Source organism: Bidens hawaiensis, unplaced genomic scaffold (genome assembly GCF_021521415.1).
Source record: "Bidens hawaiensis isolate Kalapana, Puna unplaced genomic scaffold, B.hawaiensis_p1.1 tig00028798_1, whole genome shotgun sequence".
Classification (NCBI taxonomy): Eukaryota; Viridiplantae; Streptophyta; class Magnoliopsida; order Asterales; family Asteraceae; genus Bidens; species Bidens hawaiensis.
Window position 1 is genome coordinate 20,253 of NW_027494728.1, and position 19,123 is coordinate 39,375.

The window sequence follows — 19,123 nt, forward strand, 5'->3', positions numbered from 1 at the left end:
TTATACTGTGAAAAAATAATGGTTATTTTAAAAAAAAAAAAAAAAAAAAAAAAACCGGTTAACCGGTTAGACCGGTTATTAAAAAACCGGTTAATAAAAAAACCGGTTTATTAACCGGTTCTAACCGGTTCACAAACCGGTCGTAACCGGTTTGACCGGTTATGGTTTTCATGCACAAAAACCGGTTATTAACCGGTCCGGTTATTAACCGAACCGGTTTTTTTCCAGGACGAAAAAAACCGGTCCGGTTAATAACCGAACCGGTTTTTTTAAAAAAACCGATTTGTGCACCTCTATTAGCAACTGCCACACCAACGGTGCAAATCCATCCACGCCAACACACAGACATGAACCCAGCAGCATTTGAATGCGTCTCTGTAACCTTAACCTACCATCTGCATTTGCAACATGAAGCTTCATCTTCTCAATCAATATTGTGCATTATCCACCATCAAATTAAGAGCATCTTCATTCTCAACATCCGCATCCAAACACCAACCTCCAGAGGCCTAGGCCTTGAATTCGTAAGCATTTCTAAATAACCTTCAGTTTTCACACTCAATTCCTTAATGAAATTGGATTTGAATAATTTACCGTATATGTACGTTTGAGTTATCAATCATTGTAATTGCTTTAAAATTTGGTATAATGTGATCAACTCTTGTTTTTTGATTGGATGGAGAATTGGAGTAAACCCTAGGGTTTTAATTTCTATGCTTTGCAGGCGAAGCAGTTTCTAGAGAGGAATTCTGAAGAGCATGTGATTGCTACATGCCGGAATCTGAATGAATCATCCGGATTGACTGAGTTAAAAAACAGATTTGCAGAAAGACTGCATATTCAAATGCTGGATCTTACAGTTGAAGCCACAATAGAGGTTACTTCTTGTCACTTGTTCTTTAACAGCTCCATTAGCATAAACTTTAGAACATAGTTGTTAATAGCTGCCATAGCGTTTTACGTAGCTATGTGGCAGGTTCTCGCTATGTAATGTAGCGTGTAGCGACTTAAAAGTGGTAAATAGCAACTTCTGATTTTTTAGCTATTTTGGTGGTATTTGTTGATTATAATTGCTATTTTGGTGATGTGAATGTTTATTTATTGGTTGTAATTGTTATTTTGGTTGACTAATTAAATGTAAAACATTTAAAAAATTTTCAACTACCTGATCGCTTAACATGAAATAGAGGGCACTATTTCATCGTTATCGCTACGTAGCATATTGGCAGCTAGTCGCTGTTGACCACTATATGCTATGGTCAACTCTGCTTTAAAAGAAGAAGTAGTATGAACAGATAACATGTATAGAATCAAGAATCTTTTGCAACACTTAAAGTTTAGATATGTTTTACATACTAAATCAGGAATTCTGTTGCAGGACTCTGCAAAGGCCATACGCGAGCGATATGGTTACTTAAATCTTCTTGTTAATGCATCTGGCATTCTTTCAATTCCTGATATATTACAACCAGGTATCTATAATCATTATTATCATGTTAATACTCATTAGCAATTCACAATGTTTAGCCAATTTTTTTTGGGCATACTTGATTTTATATAATGTTGATTGCTGAACACAGAAACAACATTTACCAAAGTAGAAAGACATCATTGCTGCTTGCTTATGATATCAATGCAGTCGGCCCTATTTTGGTAACCAAGGTAACATCAAACCTGTTAAAAATGTTTCATTTTTTCTCATTAACATATTGTAAATGATAAAATGAACACTGGTTACAAAATGCAGCATATGTGGCCTTTGCTAAAGGTTGGAGGTGGGCCAGGTGGCACTGGAACCGAACGGGATGTTGCGGTTGTGGCTAACATAAGTGCCCGTGTTGGCTCGATTGGTGACAACCGCTTAGGCGGATGGCATTCGTATCGAGCCTCCAAGACCGCACTTAATCAATGTAAGAACTTTTTCTTAAAATTTGATAAAGAACTGGTCAAAGCAAGTTGTTTTTGGAACAGTTAAAACGGGTCAGGTCCGGCTGAAATGTGTGTGTTCATGATGTGTAGTGACCAAGTGTGTAGCTGTTGAGTTGGCTCGAAAGAAGGATCCGATAATATGCATATTATTGCATCCTGGAACGGTGGATACAGATCTTTCTAGACCGTTTCAGAAGAATGTTCCGAAGGACAAGTTGTTTACTAAAGAATTCTCTGTGCAAAAGCTGTTGAGCATCATTGAGAGGAGCAAAAGGCATGATAACGGTAAGTTCTTTGCTTGGGATGGTGAAGAGATTCCTTGGTGATTGGGTATGGATACGATATGGGCCGTTTAGGACCGGGTTCTTTGGACTGGGCCGAGGCCTGTTATGCCTCTAGAATGTTACTCGAGTATAGTTCGTGCGACACACTGATAAGTGAGGGAGAGGTTGTAGTGTTTATAAAAAATACACGTTACATGTGTAAAGGGATGGAATATATGCATGTGTTGTGCATTATGTGTTAAACTATCTACGTGGATATATGTCAAAGACATCAAAAGTTGAGGTAGATTTGCTTTGAGCTCTGTGTTTAAAACATGACTTTTACTAATTTTATAAGATTGTGTTTGTGGATTATTTAATTTATTGTATTTGAATATATATAATATTAGGGAGAAATCTACGCATAACACCAATTATTGCCACAATATAAGTAGACCATGTGCAGGCTCTAATACCTACATATGTGTAGGCTATTTGTAGTTGGTTAAAGAACATATTACAAATCAGTTTGATAAAGTTTATATATATATATATATATATATATATATATATATATATATATATATATATATATGTATGTATATATATATATATATATGTATGTATGTGTATGTACTTAAATAGACTCGTTCAGACTCATTATATTCAAACTCAATATAAGCAGTGATCGTCCATTCGTGCTTGTATTTACTATATATCAAACCAACTCCAATAAAAGCTCAAACTCGAGCTCTTGTATAGTTGGCCTCATTTAAGTTTTCCGTGAATTACACACAAGTTGTTTGGATCACTTATGCACCTAGCGCATTTGTTATTATTTATTAATATGAAACTAATGAATAGTTAATCCTCCTGATAATTATCAATCTTTTAGACATTAAGCTCTTAAAATAAACTTAAACCTTTACAAATCCGTTAGTTTCAACTTTCAAGAGGAGTTAAACATAAACAGTGGACCAATTACATACCAATTAACACAACACAAAAAACCAATACACTTGACTAATCAAACCATCACAGAACAATACATCAATGCATCTTCTCTTCTCTTGTTGGTTACGATGATTGGGGGGATGGAGGGACGGCCCAATTCACCGCATTCACACTCTGCCCATTAACAACCATACAAAAGCTCCAAGAGGCACATTAATAAACACAAAACAATAATCACCCAAAAAACGACTAAGATGACATCGAACTAAGCGAAAATGAATCAGCAGAAGGATCAGAAACCGGAGGCATTTGCCCGAAAAGCGGGCTGTGTACATACTCGCAACCCTCAAATCCCACATACGATGAAAACGCAGTCGATAAACCCGACCCGTCCCCAAACATTAATCCATCCTGTCCTTGGACTATATTATTATCTTGTCCACTTCCTGAAAAGTTACCACCAACATTAATGTTGTCATTAACACATGCATAACTACTATGCATTAATGAATCATCTATATTATTAGCAATATCCATGATCATAGGGTGGTTTGAATAATATTCATCTGCTACTTGAGGCTGATCAAACCCAATATTATCCACCAAACCAAATTCAGTATTTGACTGATAATCAAACTCATTGTACTGAAGCTGATAATTAAGGTTTGCAAACTGTGACGGCTGTGGCGGCTGCAGCGGCTGTGGTGTTGGTATAGTTACACCAAATGAGGGATCGTCCGGAGATGGTATGGACGTGACGGACGATCCCAACGGCATGTCCGAGTATATAAAGTTGGTTCGAGCCTGGTTCCCGCGCATGGAGCGGGCGGCTCGGTCGTAAGCAATGGCAGCTTCTTCAGCAGTGTCGAAGGTACCAAGCCAATGCCTTTGTTTGGTTGCGGGATCTCTTATCTCGGCCGCGTATCGTCCCCACGGACGCCTGCGGACGCCTAAGAACTTGGGTTGTTTGGATGTGGTTTGTTGGGATGACTTAGAGGCCTTGGAAGGTGGTGAAAGGATGTTCATGATGGCAAGTGATTATTATGGAATTGCCTGTTTATGTTAAGATGTAAGTTGCTATATATAACCGGCAACCGGTACCACCGGAAGAATCTTGTTAGTATACTATTTTGATTGATTGATTGGTTTTTTATGTGCACTTTAGTTATATGATTAAAGTAGTTTTAGTAGCCTTTTGTTGTTAATATTAATAAAATTTTAGTATTTAAAAATGACACATCCTCTTTATCTTTTTTTGTCTTTTTTGTTTTATTAGTTTTGATTAGAAGTATTTCTTTAGATCATAAACAAACCGAAACTTGACAAACATAAAATATTCGGAACGGGTATTTAAATATGAGATAAGTTTTAGAATTTTATGAGTATGCGACGTTCATAGTATTAGAATATTGGGACACTCCCCAATTTATCCAAGTTTCTAGCATATGATGGGAGTGTCATCACCCAAATTGAAAATAAAGTATCCAAATTGCAAAGGGCACTTCTCATTTAAACCCAAAGTACCCGAACCCTTTTTCAACATTCATCGATCTTTAGGTTCCTCTTAGGGTTCCTAAACCAATTATTTTTCCCGATTAAACCGTTTGGTGTGTAAGGGTGGGGTTCTCAAAGTACCAAATTCCACTACCCAAAGGTGCCCCATGCACCCTTAGGTGATACCAACCCGAAACATTCTTACCCTTTCACTTGAACAATGGTTGCAAACATGTTATTTATATTTTTTTAGAATAATATGCTAATTTACTAACTTTTAATCTAGTTTTATTGGTAAGAAAACTATATAAAAATTAAAATATTAGAACGTATGTGAGAATGCCAATAAATAGTTATTAACAGTCTAGTGAGTGCATATACCTGATATCCGTAGGTAAACCTTGTAACCTAACGGGTAAATATAAGCATATACTTGACAGGTATCTCCGAAATCTTTCGAGTATAGGATACCGATTAGTAATCAGGTATTCGACTAAGATTTTGGTGAAATCGACAATAAACTTGCTAAATGACTTTTAGACATGAGTATGTTAAAAAGCTTATTTTAGTCCATTAACGTTTTTCTAGCAAAAAAAGCTTGAGTTTTCGGGCAAAAACTTTTTTCTGGCAACTAACGACGATAGGTTTGTGTTAGTTACGGATCGTTGAGAGTAAATACGTTAAAATTTGGAACCATCGATAGATATTTCGTTAGCCGGAACTTTTATTTGCCAATTCCAATAAAGAATGGATGTATACTAAGACCGGGCGTACTGGGCACGTTGTGTGCCGCGTTTTGAGGTATAACGCGGGGGGTACACCGCCCCCCCCCCCCTGCGTTTTCTAATTTTTTTTGGCTACGTTTTATGTAAAACGCGGATATGGGCACAAATATAAAAAAAAAGAGCCGTTAGTTAGTTATGGAGGAGGAGGTGGTGGTGTAGCCATTGACGGCGACTTTTCCGGCGATGGTTGATTTTCCGGCGATGGAAGAAGATGTAACTGAGAACACAAGGATGAAGAAGAAGTGGGGTTGGTGGGTTTTGTTTAAGAATTTTGCTATATCGCCCTCTTCCAACCTTAATAATCAAGATTGGTCCCCAAACTTAAAATATAAGAATTGACAACTTATTATTATTATTGCATTTTTTTTAAATTTAATGTATTTTTTTTATTTTAATGTAGTTTTTATTATTTAAATTGAATATATTTTTTATTTTAATGTAGTTTTAATTTAAAAAAAAATAAAAAGTGTAAAAGTGACTGGGCGTCACGTGGCGCATAATGCCTGGAGGTGGAGAGTTATGACTACAGCCTGTTTTTGTAAAAAACCATAACTCTAACTGGGCGCCACGTGTCGCATAATGCTTGGAAGTGGAGAGTTATGACTACACATGGTCTAAGAATGACAATAATTGGTGTATTAGGCATGAATTAATAAATGAAGTGGGTAGTTTCTTATCATTTGTCGAGTCTAATGATGGATATGGCGAAAGAAAATCGAAATTGTTAGGGGAACCAATTGAACAAATCACTCAAGATTTTAGACAGTTGCATCACGTCGATGCTATAGAAGAAACCGTCCATCAATTATTCAATGGGGACGGCCACATGTTCAATAAAACAACAATATCAATCCAAGCTTCATTTAAACATTACTCTTCATCATTATCAACAAAATCTCCTAATTTTGTTAAGTTCTTCGTATTTAGATGCTTCATGTCAAATTATTTTAGTGTACACGTATAAGATCTTCTCAATTATCGGCATATCTTCTTGAGCCCTATTATATGCAATCTATTTTAGATTTTGGGGACTCCTTTGAACAAAATTAGCAACAATGCCCTTGGATATCAATTTTGGGGACTACTTTGAACATTGTTATTATTATTTTTTTAAATATTTTTCGAACGACAAATTTCTTTTAATTCTTGTCGTCTATGTGACTTGAACCTAAAACCTTCCAAGCCCTTTCAACCTAAGATGTTTAAAAGCTCTGGTTTTACTAATGGACCACCAACTCATTGATTATGGTTAAATAAGTCCTAAATATATATAATATATTGATTCGTTGTGACAATTATTCAACCATCGAAATCTGGGAAAGGTAGAGGTTTAGTTATCATGTTAAATATTAAAATTGTTGATTTAAGTGCATGAATGAATGAATATGATGAGCTCCACATGCTCTCACAAAACTTGATTAGGCTCATTTTGTCCTACCTACGTTTGCATTCATCTTTTTGTCACCTTTTTTCTCTTTTCCTTCACCATCTTCTAGTTCCATGTCGAATGGTTTTATCTTTTAACAATTAATCACTATCTCTCTCACACACAAACATGTGCTTATGCATGTTACTTGACCTAATTATAAACATATATAATTAACAAATATTAATGATAAGTTCCCCTCATGTTCATCAATGGAAACAAAAACTAGGCGATGATTGGTAAATTGCTTAATTATTTGCTTCACTCCATTCCAATGTAGGTTCTTTTGTCGTAGAATAATTTGAAGAGACATGTATTTAGTGTTTTAAAAGTGGTTATGACGGCAACAATATGTAACTAGGCTTTGTATATACGGCCCATAATTCATCATTCAATGTTTATTTCTGCGTCACATCACCATCTCATGCATCCATCATTCACTTCACTTCACCACTTGACCTATAGTGTACCCATCATTCGTTATTTATACTTTTTCAAATATGTTTCTAACAAAATTAACACATATACAAGCCTTCACTACATATGTGCAAACCTCAACTAAAACGGTGTGCGATGTATCCAACATTTGCACACACAAAGTCAAACAATGAAGAGTGTGTGTGTGTGTGGGGGGGGGGGGGGGGGGGAGGTCCATTCTCATCAATCACATGCCATCTCATCTCCTTGCTCTTCTCCTCCCCAGGACCATATCACATGGCCTTAGAAGTTAAATGAATCATTTTCAAACTCTTGGATCAAATACAAATGGATGGTTGGGATCACTTTATGCATCGTTTATTCGTGAATCGGAGTTGAGGGACTTCCTCGAACAACCTTTATGTCTTCTATGATAGAGGTGTCGTGTGTCTACATCTAATCCTCCCCATACTCTATCAATAAGCTTGCTATTAGTGGGGGTGGGTTTTACTATGTATGATTGTTGTTGTATCTCGTGAATTGTGACTGTTTCTTCTTTTTACTAACTTGATGATCAAACATTAAGGGATACAATTTAACAAATAAATAAATTGATGCTAAGAGTCTCTAGTTTCTTTTTCTTTTCTTTTTTAGGGGGGTTTGCTACCTTCATTCTAATACCGATCCAGTTTTATAGGGTTTTATCACATTTAATTCTGTCTCACAACTCTTTTAGCTCTCAATCCCTCGAACTAGGGGTATACGTTGTTCGCTTCGATTAATAGCCTCAACCACATTAACCAATTGGTCTTCAGTTAATCGGTTCAGTTTATTTGGTATATTTTTCTCTTTTTGGTTCGGTTAATAACCAAAATCAAATTTGGGCTAAAAGCTTACTTAGAAATATATGAAATGAATGTATAAACACATGAAATGATGAAATGATGATCTAAATACATGTAATGGTAGTGTGAATACATGAAATGCTGGTATAAATGCTAGAAATATACGAAAACAAGAATTATTCGGTTAACTGGTGGTACAAAAAATAACTGATAACCGCTTTTCAATTAATTCGGTTATCGGTTAGTTTTAGTTCGGTTACGCGTTCGGTCATTGCTCGCCCCTACCTCGAATGTTCAGCTGAAATTGCTAGTTTGCTACCACCAGAGATGAGCAACCTTGATGGATTTCCCTGTCGTAGAGCCACAACACGAAAACCATTTGAAGTAAAAACCTAAGGTCAATAAACTGTTAAATATGAAGTATGATTGTTTCTAAGAGAAATCTTATTTGTGTCATCGTATTTCTACATGTTAGGATTCTAAGAAAAAGTATCCTTTCGTGAAAACCGTTTCATTCTAGAACGTGCTTTAGACCTAGGGGTGTGCATGGGTCGGTTTGGGGCGGATTTGAGCCAAACCCATAACCATAACCGACATGTCGGTTAATGGATAATCATAACCATAACCGACCCGTTATGGCGTTTTCGGTTAATCGGTTTTGAAGATTATAATGGGTCGGTTAACCATAACCAAAACAATGTAATTGGGCCTAAAATTTTGGCACAAATTATTACAAAAAAAAAACCATATGACATAATACAACAAAGTATATAATCCATAATATTAATACTAAATTACCAAACAAAGAAAATGACATTATATAATCCAACAATGAAATTCAACTTAATTTTATAATATTAAAATGATATAATCCAACAATATGTTAGTGGAAGTTAATCCCAAACATATTGTTGGTTAAATAAATGGGTCGGTTCGTTATGGTGGTTTTGGAATTATCTTTAACCAAAACCGACCCGTACTTTGACGGTTTTTATAAATTTATTAAACCGACCCATCGGTTATGACGGTTATCGGTTAAAATTGGTTCGGTTATATCGGTTATGGTCCGGTTAACGGTTATGACGGTTAAGTTGCACGCCCCTATTTAGACCTATAAAGGTTTAGCCTACCAAAAGTAGTTTATTTAGTGTTAGTTTAACTGATCAGTTCATGTTAAAAATGTGTTCCCAAAAGGATACCAATCACTTGGTTAAAGGAGACCGGCGAATATTGGGCTAACCTTTTCAGTTTTCAAATCCCAACCGGGCTTAGAGGAGACCGGGCCAAGCCTGGTTGGTTGTTAATGAGCCATCAAGGAATATGTTTTCTGGGTCTTTCCATTCTATTACGATAAAAATCGGATCGCGCCTGGGCGCCGATTAATCACAAATTAAGGGCTAGTCGGTATCCCTCCGACTAGTCTTTAGATAATCGTTATTTGGTCAAAATCGGACAAAATTCCCAAATTTATATACGAACTTCAATCTGATTAATCTATATGAATCCTGATTAATCTCTAGTCCATGCCCACCATTTGACTAACACCTAGCAAACTCTACATCACTGCCCACACCCATATAATGTTAGCCATAGTTTAATGAAAAGTTGGTCACATGTAAAAATAGTCGATCCTCTCCTCATTTCTAGTGTAGAACACCACACGATATCTGATTGTGTGTTCTTTTTCTTAAAAGAGTTTAGATTAATCACTGTTTGATTTTATGCTCCGTTGACTATTTATATCCACAAGAATTGGAGGGAATCACTTTTAAGTACACAACATAATCTAAAGACTATTGAGATAAAAATTAATGAAATATAAGCCTGCTTACATACCTGGGCGAGCTTAGCCGGATTGTTTATCTTGATGAGCTTAAATGTTGAGCCGATCCAGCATATGTTTGTTGCTAACAATGATGTACACAGGGTTATAGCTTTACTACACTGAGATATTTATAATTTATGACATATTACATTCACATTCTGTCAGCAACCGTGGATATACACACGAAATACCAAAACCAATTTTATTAAACCCCAATCGTTTATACAGATTCAACAACAAACCATATAAAGAACACTTAAGATCAGAAAATACAAGTTGATCTTAAGATTACATCTGTATAAAAACGACGAACCCTAACTTTTCCATAAGAAATATGGAAAAGACGAACCAGTTAAAAAATCAATGACGAATCAAACCTTATGAGATATATGCAACTCTTTAACCAGTTACAAGCAGCTCCTTATCTATTTTTCGATATTGCACAACAGTCCTCCACCTTTTAACTTCCTTGCACTCCAGTAACATAATCACATACATTAGACCGAAACTCCGGAAGTTACCTCGTTAACACGTTTAACCAGTTATTAGAACATCAAACTATAAAATTATCACAAATGAATTGATCATAAAGTCATACTTTTAACACATTCACATTCACATTCACATTTATCTCTCTTTCATGAATCACAATTGTAGTTATATATTTATAGTTTACCCTATGCATTTAGTAACAGAGAGTAAATTCATGGTAGAGTAAAAAACATACTTTTATTAAAAGTTGACATGCTTTTTGAAGTACATGAAAACAACGGGAAAGGAAGCATTCATGAAAACAATGGACTCCTAAAGTTGTGTAATATCATTTGCATGCTACATTCCCACAGGCATCGACATTTCCTTCCTTTACCCAATCAATGAAATTATTGAGATTTTTTTCGGAGGAATTTCCCGCTCCTAGGCATTCCCTCACTTTTCCTTGCAAATTCAAAGCATTTTGTTTGATTGTGTCGTTGTTGAGAAGCTGCTCTACTTTACTCTTGATTTCCCCTCGTGTAACGATACCTACATCATCTTTGTTCAAACCGATACCAGTTTTCCATACATCACATATGTATGTTTTGTTAAAAAACTGATCAGCAAAGTATGGCCAGCACATGAAAGGAACACCATTGCTGACACCTTCCATGGTAGAATTCCATCCACAATGACTCATGAAACAAGCTACCGACGGATGGTTTAGGATCTCTTGCTGGGGTGCCCAATTGACAATTTTCCCAAGAGTGCCTATACTATCCATGAAACCACTAGGATACGCATAGTCCATAGTGCCACTTGTACTACGTCGAACCACCCACAAGAATGGTCTTTTGGTATCTATGAGGCCTAGTGCTAGCTCTTCAAACTGGGCCTGGTTGAAAATTGTGATGCTACCAAATGCCACATAGATGACGGAGTTGACCGGCTGTTGATCAAGCCATGTTAGGCAAGTGGAGTCTTCATTCCAGAAGTGGCCAACTTGCCTTGAGGATTTGTTGATCGCCAAAAGTGGACCAATTGGTAACATCTTTGGAAATAGGGTGAACACTCCAGGCTCTAGCTCCATTGATGAATTGCAAATTATGTGGTTTGCTATTTCTGCTGCTTCGTTACCCTCAAGAAATAGGAAATCAAAGAAAACTTGGTCTATGACTGGGTCTCCCATGGATGCCCATACAAAAGTCGTAGGGTCGATTAATGGCATGGATGTTGACAGTTGAACCATTTGTTTCTTCAGAAGTTTTCCTAAAAGAAAATAAATATTTTTTTATTTGACCCTTCTTTCACATGCCTCACAGGGGCCGTAAAGGTGCAAACAAGCTAAACCACTTGTGAGCTACTCGTGCTTGGTTTGATAAAACTCGAATCAAGTCGAGCTTAAACGAGTTCCGCCTGAGCTTGAGCCTAACTATAAACTTGTTTAATAAATGAGGTTGAGCCCGAACTTCACTTTGAACCTGCCTCGTGAGCCTATTATTTTATACAGTTTTTTTAATATATATATACACACACACATAGTATATGTTATTATATATAAAATTTTGATAAAATAACTAAATACAACACATTATGTCATATATAAAATTACGATTATAATTATTAACAAAAAATAACTATTTATGTATATAAGTTAATTAATATATAATAAACGAGTTGAACACGAGCTTTAAATATAGAGATTGAACAAGCCGGGCTCGAACTCGTTTAAGTTAAACGTGCTGTTAAGTTTATCCCCTTAACTATTAAACGTGAAAAATCATGATCATGTTTCATACGGGGTCATCACCATTGCCAATGTTGACTACTCTTTAAGTGAAACATAGTAAAGATTTTACCCACATATGATTTAGTACATATTTGTGCACCCAAATAAAAATAGTTATGATGAAAGGCTTAACTGCATTGGAGTTAATATATAACTAAAGTAAAAATTATCTCACCTCTACTGTTTCTAACTCCATCGTCTATCAGCTTCTGAATGCTCATGCCAATGGCCACAACTCCAGCCGACCAAGGAGAGAAGAGTGCTAGTCTAATATCCGTCTTTTGAGCAACTTTTCCGACCCATCCCATGCAAGAATCGGCAACAATGCACGTTATTTTCTCCTCATCATTTTCATTAATATCATTTATTAGCTCTTCTAGTTTGGCAGGCATGAGTTGAAACATTGTTCTTGTCAACACCCCGAGGTCGTCCCCATCGTCACATGGTCTCATCCCGTCTGGGATTGTGACCATATGCATCAAATCACTGGGACCATCTGTCTCTGACCAAGCACTCATAACCCGTTTATGAGCGAACTCCGTGTTCACAAAGGTGACCTTGAGACCGTTGTTGATAAAGCATCGTGATACCTCCATTAGAGGAATCACATGGCCTTGTGCCGGATAAGGTATTACTAGAACATGGGTATTAGTCATTTTTGTTTCACTGTGAGTGTTTTGAAGACTGTACAAGAAATATAAATGGTTGAGGTTCCAACTGCATGCCCTCAACTTAACCGGCTATAGAATCAATTAATCTTTTTTTTTTTTGTAAGTATTCAGCTACTGCACTCTTCAAATTTTGAGTGTCCCAATGCTCCACTCTGGCCAGACTATGTTGTCTTAACCATGCTCACACTGGCTTGGTGTTTCCCCAGGAAACCATACCGCTAGCCAGTGTTGCAAAAATCCCGACTAGGCACAAGTTAATCTCTGATTAATCGCTAGTCCCCACTTGATTAATTTTGGGCTAGTCGACTAATTAATCGGTCAACGGTCAAATCCAGCCAAAATCAGTGGTTTCCGACGCGATTCGGACCAAAATCAACGGTTTCTGACGAGATTTCACAAAAACCAGCAGTTTCCGATAACATTCCAACCAATTTCCAGCCAAAATATGTTTGTGTATGTATAAAACTGAAAATTACATATAAAAATTTGTGCGTGTATATATAAAACTAAAAAATATACATTAAAGTCCGATCCGATTAATCTCGATTAATCGCTAGTCCCCATCCCACTGCCCGACCATCGACTAACGATTTTTACAATACTGCTGCTAGCTGCCACTTGAAAATCGTTGTGCCGCCACAAAAGCAAATTTTCTAGCGTAACACACGGTGAGACAAAAACCTGGGTGGGATCAGAATTCGAAACTGATAACCTTTACACAAAGCTTAGTTCAAATTCTTCATTGTCAATATCCACCCAAAAGTTACACAAATGAGATTCGAACTTTAGTCTCATGCCTCCTACCACTATGTCACAAATGGGGGATATATTGGGTTACCAATTATATTCGTCTCACACACCTGTCCAAAAATATTAATATAATTTTTTTATTTTTGGATGTAATAAAATTTTAAAAACACACATAAATTAAACGTTTCATATATAGTATCGTTTTCACTCTTAATTATAACGTCTATTGCCCTCAGTTTCTTTTAAAAACTAATTTTACCTCCGGCCTGGATAAAAAAATTAAGATAAATTAGTAATAAACATGTGTTTAATTAGTTTAATTATTGTAGGGGTATGGTACTAAACCCGGTCTTACGACCCTAAATTTATTATGTTTGGCTTATTTTATTATATGGACTAATACAATGTTATTGGGCTGAGGGGGTTATGTGGAGGTAACCCTAACTGGGCTAGGCCCATTAGGGTACCATGATGGTGGCCATGAGACTCTCTATATAAGGAGGTCTCCACCTCCTTATTAAGGGGTCATGCTCAATAAGAGCCACCACCACTTTTTTATGTCTGTAAACAAAAGATCCTCAGGATTTCTTAGCAGTCACCTCCACACCCCCGAAAAACCATTGCAGGTCTCAAGCAGCCGGAGAAGAAGATCAAGACGTGGTTCGTTCATCTCGAAAATCCGTGGAAACATCGTCATGGATCAGGTCAGATTCATTTCATGCTTCGACATTGGCGCCATCCGTGGGACGGCAACGAACTACCCTTCGATCTTCATCTCGGCTGTCAGATCTCTCCCAGGAAAAACCCAGATCTGGAAGTTTACAGAAAAAGGCTTCAAGGCTTGTTCTATTAAAGCTCAAAAAGATCCATAGATCTAAAAGAGGCTTCCAGATCTGTGCGAAAAGAAACTGCCGGACTCGAATGATCAAGTCTCCGGATCTGTGATGGTTTTAAATCTGCTCCGAGCTTCAGATCTATCCAGATCTGATTTACAGATCTAGATCTAGATTACAGACCTGGATTTTAGGTTTAAAATGGCAGGTCTAACTCTTAAATTGCATATCCAAAAATTACCAAACTTCCGCCGCCACGTACGCGCGCCCGCGGATTCTCATTCCGCAGCCGTGCATGTGCCACCGCGGAAACCACCATGTGGGTTTTGCGCAAGAGACCTCCGCCATGCACGCGCACTCGCGAGTCACCACTCCATCGCCGTGCATGCGCGCATCAGGCCTCACGCGCCAAACTTAAAGGTTGGGAATCCTCATAATATCCCATATGGCTACGCGCCAAACTTAAAGGTTGGGAATCCTCATAATATCCCATATGGCTACGCGCCATGCTTAAAGGTTGGGAATCCTCATATTATCCCATATGGCTACACGCCATGCTTAAAGGTTGGGAATCCTCATAATATCCCATATGGCTACGCGCCAAACTTAAAGGTTGGGAATCCTCATAATATCCCATATGGCTACGCGCCATACATAAAGGTTGGGAATCCTCATAATATCCCATATGGCCACGCGCCATGCTTAAAGGTTGGGAATCCTCATAATATCCCATATGGCCACGCGCCATGCTTAAAGGTTGGGAATCCTCATAATATCCCATATGGCTACACGCCAAACTTAAAGGTTGGGAATCCTCATAATATCCCATATGGCTACGCGCCAAACTTAAAGGTTGGGAATCCTCATAATATCCCATATGGCTACGCGCCATACTTAAAGGTTGGGAATCCTCAAAATATCCCATATGGCTACACGCCATAGTTTAAGGTTGGGAATCCTCATAATACCCCATATGGCTACGCGCCATACTTAAGGTTGGGAATCCTCATAATATCCCATATGGCTACGCGCCATACTTAAGGTTGGAAATCCTCATAAACCCATCAGGCCAAGCGCCAAACTTGAAGGTTGGGAATCCTCATAAACCCATACGGCTTCGCGCCACATGCTCACACATATCACACAGTCTACGCGCCCGCGCACGCAACATCTGCGCGTGGCGCGGGACATAAAATCTACGCGCACGCGCACGCAACATCTGCGCGTGGCGCATAACACAAAGCCAGAGTCTACGCGAACGCGCAAGCTTCATTATTCTTATAGCTCGTAAGACGCCTCGCGCGCAAGCTTTTATTATTCATACAGCTCATAAGACGCCTCGCGCGCAAGCTGTTATTGTTCTTATAGCTCGTAAGACGCCTCGCGCGCAAGCTTTTATTATTCATACAGCTCATAAGACGCCTCGCGCGCAAGCTGTTATTGTTCTTATAGCTCGTAAGACGCCTCGCGCGCAAGCTTTTATTATTCATACAGCTCATAAGACGCCTCGCGCGCAAGCTGTTATTGTTCTTATAGCTCGTAAGACGCCTCGCGCGCAAGCTTTTATTATTCATACAGCTCATAAGACGCCTCGCGCGCAAGCTGTTATTATTCTTATAGCTCGTAAGACGCCTCGCGCGCAAGCTTTATTATTCATACAGCTCATAAGACGCCTCGCGAGCAAGCTGTTATTGTTCTTATAGCTCGTAAGACGCCTCGCGCGCAAGCTTTTATTATTCATACAGCTCATAAGACGCCTCGCGCGCAAGCTGTTATTATTCTTATAGCTTGTAAGTCGCCTCACGCGCAAGCTTTATTATTATTATAGCTCGTAAGTCGCCTCACGCGCAGGCTTTATTATTATTATAGCTCATAAGTCGCCTCACGCGCAAGCTTTATTATTCTTATAGCTCGTAAGCCGCAACTCGCGCAAGCTTTATTATTATTATAGCTCGTAAGCCGCAACTCGCGCAAGCCTTATTATTCTTATAGCTCGTAAGTCGCCTTACGCGCAGACTTTATTATTCTTATAGATCCGTAAGTCGCCTGGCGCGCAGGCTTTATTATTCTCATAACTCGTAAGCTGCCTCGCGCGCAAGTTATGTTACATTATTATCGAGATGCGCGCTCCATCTCTTATCAGGCCTCGCGCCACTATTATGCGTGCTATATCTTATCTATGACAGGGCACCATCATTATCATAAGGACCGCAACATGTCACCGTCATGAGGAAAACCTCCCAAAACTCAAAGACAATAAAGACAAGGCCAAAGAAAAGGGAAAAAACCGCCTCATAGCCAAACACACCTCATAAAGTCCAACGCTCCACCTAGACGCTTGCGCGCCCATGAGCAACGCTGGACTTGGGGGGCTTGTAGGGGTATGGTACTAAACCCGGTCTTACGACCCTAAATTTATTATGTTTGGCTTATTTTATTATATGGACTAATACAATGTTATTGGGCTGAGGGGGTTTTGTGGAGGTAACCCTAACTGGGCTAGGCCCGTTAGGGTACCATGATGGTGGCCATGAGACTCTCTATATAAGGAGGTCTCCACCTCCTTATTAAGGGGTCATGCTCAATAAGAGCCACCACCACTTTTTTGTGTCTGTAAACAAGAGATCCTCAGGATTTCTTAGCAGTCACCTCCACGCCCCCGAAAAACCATTGCAGGTCTCAAGCAGCCGGAGAAGAAGATCAAGACGTGGTTCGTTCATCTCGAAAATCCGTGGAAACATCGTCATGAATCAGGTCAGATTCATTTCATGCTTCGACAATTATCAAATAACATATTAAAATAGAAGCTACATCGAATATCTGATGGTAATAATTGAGTTGAGTGGTTTCCTAATGCGACAGGGAGATTGAGGACAACAGTGATAACTAACAGTAACCGGAATGTACAATTGAGTGATTCCTTCGACAAGGAGGTAGACGACGAACAATGATTGACAAAACCTGCGTAAAGATTAAAGAATACTCGTTGGCCACATGCGGATCCATGCAGAGTCACTGTTTTTCAGATACTTTTAACTTCATAGGGGCGTACTTCAAAAATTTTGTACGTTCGGGTCACGTGAGGTTTATTACATAATAAAATAAAATAAAGAATACCATCTAACAAACTATATGTTTTTATCTTTTGAAATCGTCGCATTACATCTTTAACCAGGGCCGTCTCAACGTTTTTGAAGGCCTAAAGCAAACTAAAATGTTGAGATCTTTTTTTAAAAACAATTTGATATAAACCCTCCTCCATTACTCGGGCTTGGGATCAACAATAATAAGCTATTAAGTTTATAGCCGGCGGAGTTAACTTTTTTATTTTATTTTTCTTTGTATGTAAATATATTTGTTTTGTAAGGCTTTTTTATTATTATTATTTCCAAACATGCTTACATAAATCATAATTAAAGAATTGGGCCTTACTTTGGCCCATTTAAAAACATATAGTATATACATGTTGCAATATTTTGAAGGCTTCACAAAGATGGAGGCCTAAGGCAATGGTTTGACTTAGCTGGCCCATGGGTCGGGCCTGTTTTTGACCTTGACCAAACCTTGTTGAAATAATTCATTTTCTATGTAACAAATGCAAGAATCGTTCATGCATCCATCCTATTACGTAATTCCCTCTTCACATGCGTCGTTGAAATTGAAGAATAACATCTATCAACACGGACTTACCACTGCAACCGGCAAAATTAATGATAACATTATTAAACTTGGAGAATCTATTAGAGCACGCATATTGCATCACACTACCAATGGCACCATCTGCCCATCTCTGAAACGAGAAACCTAAATGCAAAACTCTTATCTACTTTGCAAAACACTCTTTTAAGTACCAGACTTTCTTAATAACTAAGAGGCTTCTTGTTGCCTTTCTTACACATTTTGTAGAGAAAAATGAATGTTACAAATTTAATTTTGGCTTAGGTAGAAATGTAGTTCGAACTTGAATTTTTGAATGCTTAAATCATTGAGCACTTGAGATCAGAGATTAGTGACGGATTCAAGAATTTAGCTAGTGGTGTCAGAAAAGGTCAACCTAGAACATATCAACTAAAACTAAAACAAGTCAAGCCAAAATGGGTTGGGTCAAAGAAAATTACACTATCAATGTACATACCCGAGACGTAAAACGGAAGACACGTGTTCGTATCCCACTCCTGTACAAACTGCAATTTGCAAATTTTCGATTGATGAATTGGCTAGACAATTAAGCAATCTTGGCTTAATTGTTATCTTTCAAGATATAATTAAACTAAATTAGAAAGATGGGCTAAAAAGTTGATTTTGGGGCACTAAAAAATATGCATGAGACACTTGGGTCTTTTGGTCTAATATATTAAAAGTTTATAAAGAAAACTATAAATTTGAGAGGGGTGCTTATACCCACTGCCCAAACATTGAATCCGCTAGACAGTGAGGGTGAGGGAGTTTGACAGCTGACGAGCGGTGACGATGGAGAATGGAGACGGTGAGGGTGGAGGGAGACAGGTAGTCGTATATGTTCGATTGCTCTTTGAGTGTCTGATTAGTTTGAGAATGAACAAATGAAACCCACGAAGGCCTTTTGGATTCTAAAAAAATATAAAATAGTTGTGTTACTTGATAAATTTGGTCATCCATCTTTTAATTTGTAAATAAAATCTGATAAAT

The 19,123-nt window shown here is 38.0% G+C and overlaps 1 protein-coding gene and 2 pseudogenes across 2 annotated transcripts; 1 reads left to right on the forward strand and 2 right to left on the reverse strand.

Annotated features, from left to right (window-relative positions):
* Positions 1 to 724: 724 nt before the first annotated feature.
* Positions 725 to 2,671, forward strand: LOC143577750 (uncharacterized; annotated as a pseudogene). Its single transcript, XR_013143162.1, has 5 exons — positions 725 to 877; positions 1,379 to 1,472; positions 1,581 to 1,662; positions 1,748 to 1,910; positions 2,020 to 2,671. The product of XR_013143162.1 is annotated as an uncharacterized LOC143577750 (transcript).
* Positions 2,672 to 3,032: 361 nt separating this feature from the next.
* Positions 3,033 to 4,176, reverse strand: LOC143577752 (ethylene-responsive transcription factor LEP pseudogene; annotated as a pseudogene).
* A 6,582-nt stretch (positions 4,177 to 10,758) lies between these two features.
* LOC143577753 (UDP-glycosyltransferase 83A1-like) lies at positions 10,759 to 12,903 on the reverse strand. The gene is made up of 2 exons (XM_077061495.1): positions 12,377 to 12,903; positions 10,759 to 11,681 (listed from the first exon to the last, which is right to left on the reverse strand). The coding sequence occupies exons 1-2, from the start codon at positions 12,855 to 12,857 to the stop codon at positions 10,759 to 10,761; spliced, it is 1,404 nt and encodes a 467-aa protein (XP_076917610.1). The 5' UTR covers positions 12,858 to 12,903.
* Between the last annotated feature and the right edge of the window lie 6,220 nt (positions 12,904 to 19,123).